The following is an 11958-nucleotide window of genomic DNA, read 5'->3' on the forward strand; positions in this document are numbered from 1 at the left end:
TTCCTCCTCAGGAGATTCTGATGTGGCCTCTGCAATGGAACAGCCAAGAAAATAGTTACATGTTCAGACAGAAAATAAGGTCTGGTCACCTGAACCAATGAAGGTAAATGTTTCTCAACATCCTCAAGGTCCTGTTCATCTCATGGAACCTACACTGAACTGTGTTTAACTCAAATGATCTAAAGTCATTTGTCCAAATTACACAAAGTTCACTGCACTTAAAGACTTGATGTTTTGAAATGTTGTTCAGCATCTTAAAAATCCTTCTAAAGAACTGACAGATTTCTGTTTCTGAGTCATTACTTTTGTAAAGTACTTTTGTAAAGTTCTATTGCAATTATGTGCGGATTCTGTGTAAGCCACCCTGAGCTGGCCTTGGCTGGGAGGGTGGGGTTAAAAATTCAATAAATAAATAAATAAATAACATAAATAACATAAAAATAAACTTTATTGCATTGGCTCAATGCCTTAGCAAATAACACCAAAAGGTTTCAAAGTCTGTAAATTGCTTTTTTGTTGGTGTTGGTTGTTGGTCCAGATAATGGAATATATGTTTGGTGAAACATAAAAGCAAAGGTATTGATCCTTTTTCTCTAGAAATCCAGATATGCTACATATCAAAACCTTTTAAAGTTTGTGGAACCCACACTGAAACCTGGTTAACTAAAATGGTCTAAAGGCATCTATCCAAATTAGACCAACATTCACTGCACTGAAAAACTTAATGTGTAGAAATGTTGTTCCACCCCCCTCATTTCCTCTCATATTTATATGTATGCCAGAAGCCACTCTTCATTTAGCATATGATAGCAAGCTACATGAGTGGGTATTATAAGATACTGAAAAAGACTACAAGGAAGAAAAAATGAGTACAGCCAAGGAATGAAATTTCCTTCCTTCTTTCCTTCCTTCCTTCCTTCCTTCCTTCCTTCCTTCCTTCCTTCCTTCATTCCTGCCTTCCTTCCTTCCTTCCTTCCTTCCTCCCCAAAGAGGCTCAAGTTGACCTACATCCCAGTATACTGGCTGGCATACCAATTTAAACAACACAGAATGTAGACAATCAAAAATCACAGAAACACAGATGCTAAAATCTGGCCAACACAATGCAAACAAATTTTAATACAACCCAGAAAACAGCAAAGTCTTTTTGCAGAACAGAAATAACCCAACTGTCGCCTACTAACCTTCTCCTGCAAGCTGTTCCATAAACTTGGGGCAGTGACCTAAGAGGAACACACCTCTTTAAAGGATGGAACAGAAATCAGGATTGGATAGGAGAAACACAGTTGGTATGTGGGTTTGTGTAGGTTGACAAGATTTGCTTTCCCTGTAGATTTCTTGTTACACCACATTCTTACCCTCTCTGCTGTACCTTTGTACAGTGTTCCACTTCTGAAGAAATTGTCACTCTATCCATTTGATATTCTGCACCTCAGAATAGTGCAGTAGTAACAAAAGATCTGACTGGAAAGAAGCTTTATTCATAATGTTTGAGTGTTCAAAGATTCATTCCCTGAGGCTAGCAAAGCTCAGAAGTGGAAATTGTATAATTTGTGTACACATTTAATGAAATTGAAAAGAAGACCCAGACAAACTACTAATCTATAGTGCTGGTGTGAAGAAAGTCTAAACCTTTGACCTCCTCTTTCAAGCATATTACTGGACTTTTATGGCGTCAGGGCTGTCAGATAATGGGAGTGGACTGTATCAGTGCTGTTTCATTATTTACGGCCTACCCAGTCCTATGGCCAGGCCTTTTAAAAAACTGGTTGTTCCATGACATAGCAGTGTGAAACAAGACAAAAGGGCCCTGCAACATCCAGACAGAAAGTATGCCAAAAACTCCTGTTTGGCCCTAAAATGGCTGGCTAATCCCACACTGGATACATTTTTGGCTTGTATGTTTTTTAATGTATTTTATTTTATGTGTTTTATCTATACTGTAAATCGCCTTTAGCTCTGTAAGGATGACAGGTGGCTAATAAATATTTTAAATAAATAAATAAAGGTCAGGGGCTGGGGAAACCCCAGAATGCAATTGCCAGTTGATGGGCAGATTATGTATTTCCCCACCAAAATTCCTAGTAGTTGGGACAAAATGGTCCTGACACAACAGGGCCCTCACCTCATGGACCTTATTTTTGTGGTTTCCTTGGTTTTTCTTTTGTAGTGATTATAGTATTGGTGATACAAATCTTTCCACCACCACCACCCAAGAAAACCCCTACCCAGAACCACATTGTATTCTTACTGTCATCCTGCTATTCATTTGAAAGCCTGGAAAGATGACACAGCTTCTGTGGCAAGTGGCTTTTGGCATTATTTCCCCTGTTGCAGTTCTTTATGTTTTTGGCAAAAAAAAAACCATGTGCACAAATTGTGGGCCTGGTCTTCATGGCCTCAAACCAAGGCAGCAGGAGGAGGAAGTTGCTAGGGGAACACACATGCAGCATGGTTGTCCTTTGTTGTATTTGTATTATATGGTTGGTGACCCCAACTCCATTCCCATTCTCAACATGCACTCATATAATGGGGAAATCATAGTAGAATGTAATCAAGTGTCCTTCTCCATATTCTACTTTTTATGGGGCTCCCTGGATTTTCCAGCCATCATGATCTTCACTGTAACTTTTCTGGTCAGCATGCTGTTGTTTTACAGCATTGGAATCTTCTTTATACCTGAGGACCAAGGGGCAATTTATTGTGGCTTGGAAGGTTTTTGCCATATTGGCCTCCAACATTGGTCTATTGGCTCCTTTCTCCCCAAATGTTACATTATTATTCCTAACTCCAGAAAGTTTCTAATAAAAAGAAAAGAAAAATTAAACCTGAATCCAAAATGGTCTTGTTTTGTGTGGTTTTGTCTATAATTATTCCTCTTCCTATGACATTTCATTGCAAGGAGACAAGTGTAAAGGCAATGGGTCTGATCCACCCAGCCTTTTTGTTCAGTTTCTTCCAGTTTTCCTTACTACAGTGTCCATTCCACATGGCTTTTGTCCATGCTGGTCCCAAGATTCCCAGCATAGCTTTTTTAGTGGTCAAAGGGGAACTCCTTTCTGCATGAATGCAAGCTATTGTGTGGATATTACTTTAATTTATTATGTATCTGAGTTCTACAGACATAAGTTTCAAAGTAAATTCTGAACTTCAGAACTTAGAAATGTATAATGAGTAGCTCTCCCCCTCTGAAAAACTACTCAGTGTATCCTGAGTTGGGGGGGAAATGTTAAAAGTGGTTAGTTTGCAAGTGAAAATGACAAATTTATTTTTACTTGAAAGCCTTCAAAGTGCTGTCATGAACTCTTTATTCCTCATGCAGTAAATGATAGCATTGAATAAAGGGAGAATGACTGAATTTAACACAGCAAGTACAAGACCTAAATCTGGTGGAGACACATGATTGCCTACCAAATAAACAGTGCTTCCACTGATGAGAAGAGGACAATCAAGTGAAGTTGGTAAATAGGTTCCTTCTTTGTGTAGAAGGGATCTTCAGTAACTCTCTTAAAATCTGGAAATAGGAAACAATTATAAACCAAACTCACTATCCCTATAAGAATGCAGGGAAGATAACAGCAGGATCTTCAGGAATATATGTAGGCTTTCAAAGAAGAACTGGTTCATAACTTTGGAGCAGAAGGTGATTACAAATGTACAGCTAGTGTGTAAGATCTGAACTAGACATTACATTTTGTGAGTTTGCCTGGGTCATTTTGGCTGTTGAAAACAGTGGTGGGGGGATGCACTCTTCCTTTCCTCATACTGCTCTCCCAAGCAAAATTGGGTTCATCAGTGCTTTTTGCACAAGTTGCCACAGGGACTTGGAGTGGCAATATGACAAACTCATGAAAAAATTTAGTTGACTTCTAAACATCTAGTTGATTTCTAAAAGGTCATTAAAGAGGCTAAAAAGCCTTACTCTAGCTACTCTTGGAAAACAAGATACTTTATTCCCAAGATGATCGTATTGCAATGAGATGCAGTTGGCAACATACTGGCCATAGGCCATGAGAGTCAAGAAGAAGCATTCCAATGTTATAAAAAGGAGGAGGATGACTTGGTCCACAAATTCAGAATATGTAATTTGTCTGGTTGCTAAAAAGTAACTAGTTACTTTTGTTATGGTGACTGGGATATTACCAAACTCCATAGTAGCTAAATTCACCAGGAAAAAAATATACTGGAGTATGAAGATATTGGTTGAAGATTACAGCAACCATCACCAGCAGATTTCCAGTCAGGGCTGCCAGACATATGATGAAAAATGCCACAAAGTATAAATTATCTTGGATTTCAAAGAATTGCCAGAGAAGAAACTTGGTCATGATGCTCTGTTTGGCCATGCCATTTTCAGGATTCCCTGTGGGGTGTTTCTGTTAAAGAAAGCAGAGAAAGAAAAAGCAGAAAATAGAACACTGAATCTAGTAGACCTTATGCATGTTTGACAAAAGGAGATTTCGTTGTAATAATCTATGACATAAATTGCAGACTATCTTGCACTGATTTCCATGTACCAGTAACTTAGTGATACTCCAAAGTTTTTCAATTTGTTTCATTTTTTGTTGTTGTTGTTCAGTCGCACAGTCGAGTCCAACTCTTCGTGACCCTATGGACCACATCACGCCAGGCCCTCCTGTCTTCCGTCATGCTCTGGAGTTTGCTTAATTTCATGTTTGTCGCCTCGATAACACTGACTAACCATCACATCCTTTGTGGTCCCCTTTTTCTTTGACCTTCAATCTTTCCCAGCATCAGGGTCTTCTCCAGTGAGTGCTCCCTTGTCATTTGGTGGCCAAAGTATTTGAGCTTCAGCTTCAGCATCTGGCCTTCCAGGGAACAGTCAGGGTTGATTTCTTTTAGGATTGACTGATTTGATCTCCTTGCAGTCCAGAGGACTCTCAAGAGTCTTCTCCAGCACCATTTGTTTCATTAATCAACTAAAATTTCTTATTTTACCAATGACCCTAATATTAACTGAGGGGGAAGCCACCATGACTGTCCAGTACCAGATATTTGTACTACAAATACAGCAGAGGATACAGTTCTGTGTAGTGATTGGAGTGTTTATCATGGTTAAAAGGAACTATTTTAATTACTCTTTGTCCAATTTCTGCCTGAAATCCAACAACCCCTTTCCTCTTTTTAGGGTTTTGGAGTCTATTTTGAATCAATTTCATTTTATCAAAGGGAAATCTGAAAAGTGAAGGAGCAGGAAGGGAGGTACTATAAAATTTTAGAATTTCATTCAGCTGATGCTCAGAGATAAGCAATGTCTTCCTAAAGCTTCATTCCCTCCTGCTAAAGCATCCTGTGGTGTCCATCAAAAGAAGAAGAAGAAAAAACCCCAACAAGGGCTGAAGTTATCAAAGAGTGTTTAGAGATTTAACCAAAAAAACTACAAGGGGAAATGAAAGTGACATTATTGTTTTCAAAAAGAAAAAGAATAAAAGGTATCAATGGCTATGTCCTTAAAAAGTGAATTTTGGAAAAAAGAAATTCTTCTCCCCGTAATAACATTAGGAGAGGTAGGGTCTGAGAGACCCAGGTTTTAATTTCCACTCTGCCATGGATACTCATTGGGTTGTCATTCTCTCCCAGCCTAGCCTACTTCACAGGGTTAATGCTGTGAGGATAAAATGAAGGAAGGGATAATGATGTTGTAAATTCCTTTGGATCCCAACTAGATAAAAAAGTGGGGTATAAATATCTGACTGGTGCACATGCAAATTCTACTGGAGCAGTAACTATTGTGATCCACTACCAGACTGGACCATCAGAGAAACTTCAGAAGGTCCTAGCTCATCATGCACTCCATGCAGAAACGGTCTCTACTCAATATGATTACACTGTCATTAGCAACAGTAAGGGTGGGGTTGTACAAGTCCATTGTTCCACCCCATGCAGTCGCTTTGCCAAGGGGAATGTACTGGCATTCACTCTAGGGGTTAGACGAAGTTCTATTACCAAAGTTATATTATACTTTTACCTCAAATACATTTCAGTCATCTATTCTATGATTTCATTCTTGTATAATACAGTGTAACACTGAAATGTGATCCCTTTAAGAATTAGATGTCAAAAATATACTTATTTACTCTGTTTCTAATTACTGAGCTTCATTTCTACCCCATTATTGGATCTAGTAGGAAAGTGGATCGACAATTTAGCATGTGGAAGGACAGAGTATATGAATATTCCCTCAGCATGGCTTATTGGATGCTAGCCCAAACAGGGAAGTCTTACAAAGTTCATGGAAGTATTATGGATACATTCTCTTTGGGAATGAAGTTACTGCTTATTTAACACAGCCTTTCCCCCCAGTATATACTTAGGTTGAACAATGAACAAGGGAAATAAAAAAATAAGATTGAAAGAGTGATAATTGGGGGGGGGGAATCTTAACTAGTTTTGTATAGAAAAAAATAAGATTGAAAGAGTGATAATTAGGGAAAAAAATCTTAACTAGTTTTGTATCGATGTCTTCTAAGCTGTGAAATAATTTCTGATTTATATTTGGGTGAGCACTTTATCCATTTATCTGTCATTGTCTGTCTGTCTATCTGTCAATCTCTCTGTGTCTCTACTCCCTATTATGTCACTCCAAAACACTCCTTCACCTTGTCCTTCACCTTGTTTTTCTGGGCTCACTTGTCTCTCAGTTGTAAAGTGGGTTCTCATTGTAATATCTACTCCCTCTTACCACATTCCAAGCAGTTGTTTTTTTTAAAAAAAATCTCAAATGTTGATGCTTCAGGTTGGACCCAACCAGCTTTACTTTTGGTGAAAAAGAACTGCCAAACAAAGGCTATGATTCACGCTAAAAATCATGTTAGATGGTTGCTGTAATAAGAATATGAATATGGCAAGGTTGAGTGAAAAAGCTGTCTGGGTCCACATTTTCTCTGAATCTTCTTCTATCCATGTCTACATCATCTACATCACTCTTCTACAACACTTATTGATCTTGTTTTAATATGTTATACATGTATAAAAGTGTGTGAAGTGAGATTCATGCTGTTTCCAAAGGAGTAGAATATCTTTCTTGGAAGGTTTCAGTATATCTGTTTTGACTTGACCTTTGGAGATAATTCCCTGGAGCCCAATACAGTCAGTTAATAACACTCTGTGGACAAAGAAATGTATTTAGATTATTAAAGATTTCAAGGAGAGGGAAACTGAGAAAAACAGAGTGCTGGTCTTCATCAGTGTCATGCATCATGGCTTAGCCCTGGCACGTGCTTTCAGTTGGAGCATGTGAAAGAATGGGAGGAAATGTTCTGTCCTGAGCTGGTGTAGTATTCCCCTCTTTGTTAGAAAGAATCTCCACATAGATTTAGACAGAAGGGCTTCCAGATGAAATGGCGGAGTTTCGAGACAGTTTTGAGCCCCAGCATCCTTCTCTCTGTGTGTATGTACGTTTAAGCTAGGAAAGGACCACCTATGAGATAGAATGTTCAAACTGATTCTAATCAGTTTTGATCAAAATCAGATATACTTCAGCACTGTATAGTGGTTATACTAGGTCTGAAATCCCACTCTGCCTTAGGAGCTTACCTGAGCCAGTCACACATTGTCAGCCTAACCTACTTCACAGGGTTGACATGAGAATAAAAGGCTAAAGGGAAGAATGTTATTAGCCTCTGGAGAGAAACGTGGGCTATAAATGGAGTAAATAAAATAATCCAGTTATTCTCATAATGTACTCATGAAAAAGAAAGTGTAAACTGAAGTGAGTTTACTTATCACTAAACATGATAAGGCACAGGAAGTTGACTTACAACTGGGGAGTGGGAGGTGATTGAAAAATTAAGGGGGGAAATGCCAGCTACAAGTAGACCATACATGGTATTTTTGGAAATTGCAGTGACCTGCAAGATATTAGTTTTCATAAAGACACGGGCCCCTAACTAGCTAAAATTAGTCCCATAGGAAGGCATGCAAATAGTTAATTGTCATTAACACTCCACCCGGTTCATCCAAACTTAGTGATCAGGGCTGTGCAATTTGAAAACAAGTTTCTAAATGGAACTTGGATTTTTGTTTCTATGTGAAAGCTTCCAAAGTGCAGCTATGATGTCTTTGTTCCTCATGCTATAGATGAGGGGATTCATAAAAGGAGGGACCATTGAATATAGCACAGCAAGGAGTAGATCCAAACCTGATGATGTCCTAAAGGTTGACCCCAAGCAAGCATAGAGACCAGTGAAATAGAACAAACAGAGCACAGCAAGGTGGGGTAGGCAGGTAGTCAAGGCTTTTTTCCTTCCCTGTGTTGAAGGGATATTAAATACAGCTCGGAAAATGTGCACATAGGAAACAATGGTGAAACCAAAACAGATTATGCATATCAGCGCAGTAAAGATAAGAGCTCCAATTTCTATGAGGTAGGAGTCAGAGCAGGAAAGCTTCAGCAGCTGTGGGATTTCACAGAAGTACTGGTTGATAACATTGGAGCAAAAAGGGATGGCAAATGTGCAAGCAGTGTTCAGCGTGGCATCAAACATCCCAAACATCCACGCACTGGCAGCCAATTTCATGCAGACTCCCATGTTCATTTCTTTCACATAGTTCAGGGGATGGCAGATGGCAACGTAGCGATCATAGGCCATGACTGTCAGGAGGAAGAACTCCGATGCGCCCGCCCAAAAGAAGAAGAAGACTTGTGCCATGCATGCAAAATAGGAGATCGTCCTGGTTTTCATCAGAGAGTTAGCCATGGCTTTGGGCACCGTGACAGAGATGAAACTGAGATCAATAGCAGCTAAATTAGCCAGGAAAAAATACATTGGAGTATGAAGATGCTGGTTGAGAGTTACAATTGTTATCATGAGAAGATTCCCAACCAAGGCTGCCATATACATAAGCAAAAAGCCCAAAAAGTGTAAAATGTGCAATTCTGGAATGTCAGAGAATCCTAAAAGCTGGAATTCACTCACAACACTTTGGTTGGCCATTTACTTCTTGACAAAACTGTATGTTGCCTGTAGGTAGGAAACAAAAACCTTTCATTGATCTATGTCAGACGTGTACAACTGATACCTCTCCAAACTTGTAGCAGATCAGGATGGTCTGAAATGTCTCATCCCTGTTCTTTCAACTGGAAAAGCTCCATTTTTATTTGTCTTCTCTTGTGCAAGGCATACCTGCAGTTCTTTACTTTTCCTTACCATTTCCTTTTCCTTTGCACCATAAAATGTACACTTTTCCACAATGTTCTTTATGTGTCATTGAATTAGCATTGTACATGTTATGTTGATTACATATTGAAATGATGCTATATGTATAAATGCTATATAGCCGATACGTAAAAAGCATATAGCTTGTGCATACACAACAAATGACTCTGCAAGCTTGGAAGCAAAAAAGAAGAATTGAACATGTAGAAGGGGATATAAAATAAAAATAAAAAAAACCACAGGGAAAATGTGCCTCATCCATAGTGGTGGACCAATATTCATGTATCAAAGTCAATCAAGGTGTTGGTAAAACATCTGTTTAGCTGTCAGATCCAAGACTACAAAATGAGGGAACGGGAGGTTATCAGGCATATAATCTTCCCTGGTCATTGCATGCATCATTTCAAGTACCACTTCATATTCCTCATATTTCACAGGTGAGGCAGTGTTTTTTTTTTGTTTGTTTAAAGCAGCATCTACCTCCTGGCTATATTCAAACACCTTTCCCCTGTCCCTGTCCCCTGTGCCATCAATGAATGTCCTTTCTTGACATCCCACAATTTTTAAAATTATTGCACCAAACTTTTTATCTAATTGTTTTACCGTTGGATCCCCTTGACGTGAGGTCCCCCCCCCCCATCTCATTATTATTTGATACTGATGTTCCTTTTACATGCTACAGCTATTTCAGTTGATCAATTACCCCTTTTTTATTTTAGGTTTTAGGGCTGTTTGATAATGGGATTGTTTCATTGTTGTATGCTATTTTCTTCTATTGCAAATGACCTTTGTGAAGAAGGTGGTCTTTCAGAAATTGGTTGATTGTATTCAACCTTGTGAAAGTCTGATTTATTTATTTAAAAAGCTAAGAATCTGTGATAAACCTTTGTTCATTAGGAAACGGAGGAAAACTAATATTCTGCCAGATTTTCATCACAATTTTGCATTAATTGTTTTGTCATTATGACCCTCACCCCACTTATCCCATGTGGGTCCCACAACTTTGAACATGCATGAAAGTGGCCCATCACCCACATTTTACCAAAGCAAAAGCTATTAGGATACAATCGCTTTCAAACTTGGTGACATCCAACTATTTGCCTGTGGAAATATAATGATGATTATACTTAATTGCTGAAGTGCTTTCATTCTAACCACTTAATTTCCATAAGATGTATACTACTTTCTGTGGATCAAATATGATGCCCTGTCTTTCATGTGGTATTTTTATCATTAAAATAAATATGCATGCTCATAAATAAAAGTTCATAACAGATTTTATTAGTTAATTGTTACCCTTTTAAATAGAAAGATTTTCTAAGGATTTTTTTCAGTTTTCACTTAAAAAGGAGTCCGAATTCCATAACAACTAAGCGATGGGTTAAATGATAAAACTATACAAATGATAACTGTGCATTCCTTCCATATAAGGCATTAGAAAATTTCTTTTGAATGTCAAAGAGAAATGGAGGACAAGCAGTGGATGGCTATTGAGATTATGTCTGGGATCCAGCCAGCTTTTTTTTTGCTAAATCTTGCCCAATTCTCTTTTTTACCACAGCCTTTGACACATGGCTTTTGACTCTGTGGGTCTAATAGTCCCCAGCCTGGCCTATTAAGATTGTGAAAAGGCGACTTCTGGTTTTGGCACTCTAATAGTGGATGTGCCACTCGGGAGCTCCCAAGGGCTTGATCTGTGAACTGGTGGATGGAGAGGAGGTGTGATTGTATGCACCCCCCTGGAACCCTTGCAAAGGGTTCCTAGCCATGGGGTGCCAAGGATCGCCTCTCCCCCAGCATGATGCCGGTGGATTGAGGTGTTCTGATGCCCTGATGGTCTCACCACTGTGTTCCAGTACTGGACTCAGAGACGCACACCGGGACAAGCTGTGTAGAGGTCGAGCATTTTAGACAATAAATGGTGTGATCTACTTGATCTACATTAAAAGTGAGTTTGGTTGAAGCAAACACCAGATCATCGGCTGAAAGTCCCCTTTAAAGCAAGCAAGGGCAGGGCGGGAACCCCCTCCACTAAAATAAAAATGGACTTAAAACAGAAGGGGGGTGGAACTAAAAGTGAAAAGAGACTATATTAAAGAACTTACAAAAGACTTTGAGGTGATGCGCAGGCTTTAGAGACTTTTGGCAACTTTATTCTGAATGTAAACATCCTCAAAGATGTCACTGAAAAAGACAGTGAAAGATAAGCATCTGAAATCTAAGCCTTCTTCAGGAACTGCCAGCCCAGTGAGTGCGGTCACGTGGCCGGATGTAATCATAGAGTTCTCTAAGATGCTAACAGATGCTTTGCAACCTCTGCTGGAGCAAATGAAGATGCTCAATGAAAATTTTGCTGCACAGCAAGAGCAGCTAAAAAAACAGAGCAAACAGCTGAGAACCTTAAAAAAATGGATGCCAACACTAAAAAGCTTAAAAAACAAATGCAGGAGATGGAAAAGAAGAGAAACTCAGATGAAGCCCAGCTTTTACAGCTGCAAATGGAAAAGGCAAGCTTTATTCTGAGATTTCAATGAGTTCCTGAGACTAAAGGAGAGAATCTAAAGTAGATCATGATTGATGCCTGGGACCGGTTACAGATTTAAAAGCAGATATTCTTCAAAGTGAGATGGATGTGATCTACAGATCATATTCAGACTTTATAAAGAAAAATAATCTGCCCGGTGGTTAGATTCTCCAGAAGACAAGTGAGAGATCAGATCTTAAAGGCAACAAATGGAACTACCTTTATAATTGATGGCAAGGAGATAAGAGTTTTGAA

At 38.9% G+C, this 11958-nt stretch overlaps 1 protein-coding gene across 1 annotated transcript; it reads right to left on the reverse strand.

The window, feature by feature from the left end:
* Positions 1–8021: 8021 nt before the first annotated feature.
* Positions 8022–8957, reverse strand: LOC107123482 (olfactory receptor 14A16-like). Its single transcript, XM_015426737.1, has one exon. The coding sequence runs from the start codon at positions 8955–8957 to the stop codon at positions 8022–8024; it is 936 nt and encodes a 311-aa protein (XP_015282223.1).
* Between the last annotated feature and the right edge of the window lie 3001 nt (positions 8958–11958).

The sequence above is a fragment of the Gekko japonicus genome, unplaced genomic scaffold, assembly GCF_001447785.1.
Source record: "Gekko japonicus isolate JY-2015 unplaced genomic scaffold, Gekko_japonicus_V1.1 scaffold3736, whole genome shotgun sequence".
Lineage (NCBI taxonomy): Eukaryota > Metazoa > Chordata > Lepidosauria > Squamata > Gekkonidae > Gekko > Gekko japonicus.

Excerpts from the sequence above, each read along its gene's own strand:
- LOC107123482 (XM_015426737.1), bottom strand. The coding sequence starts at position 8,957 with ATGGCCAACCAAAGTGTTGTGAGTGAATTCCAGCTTTTAGGATTCTCT.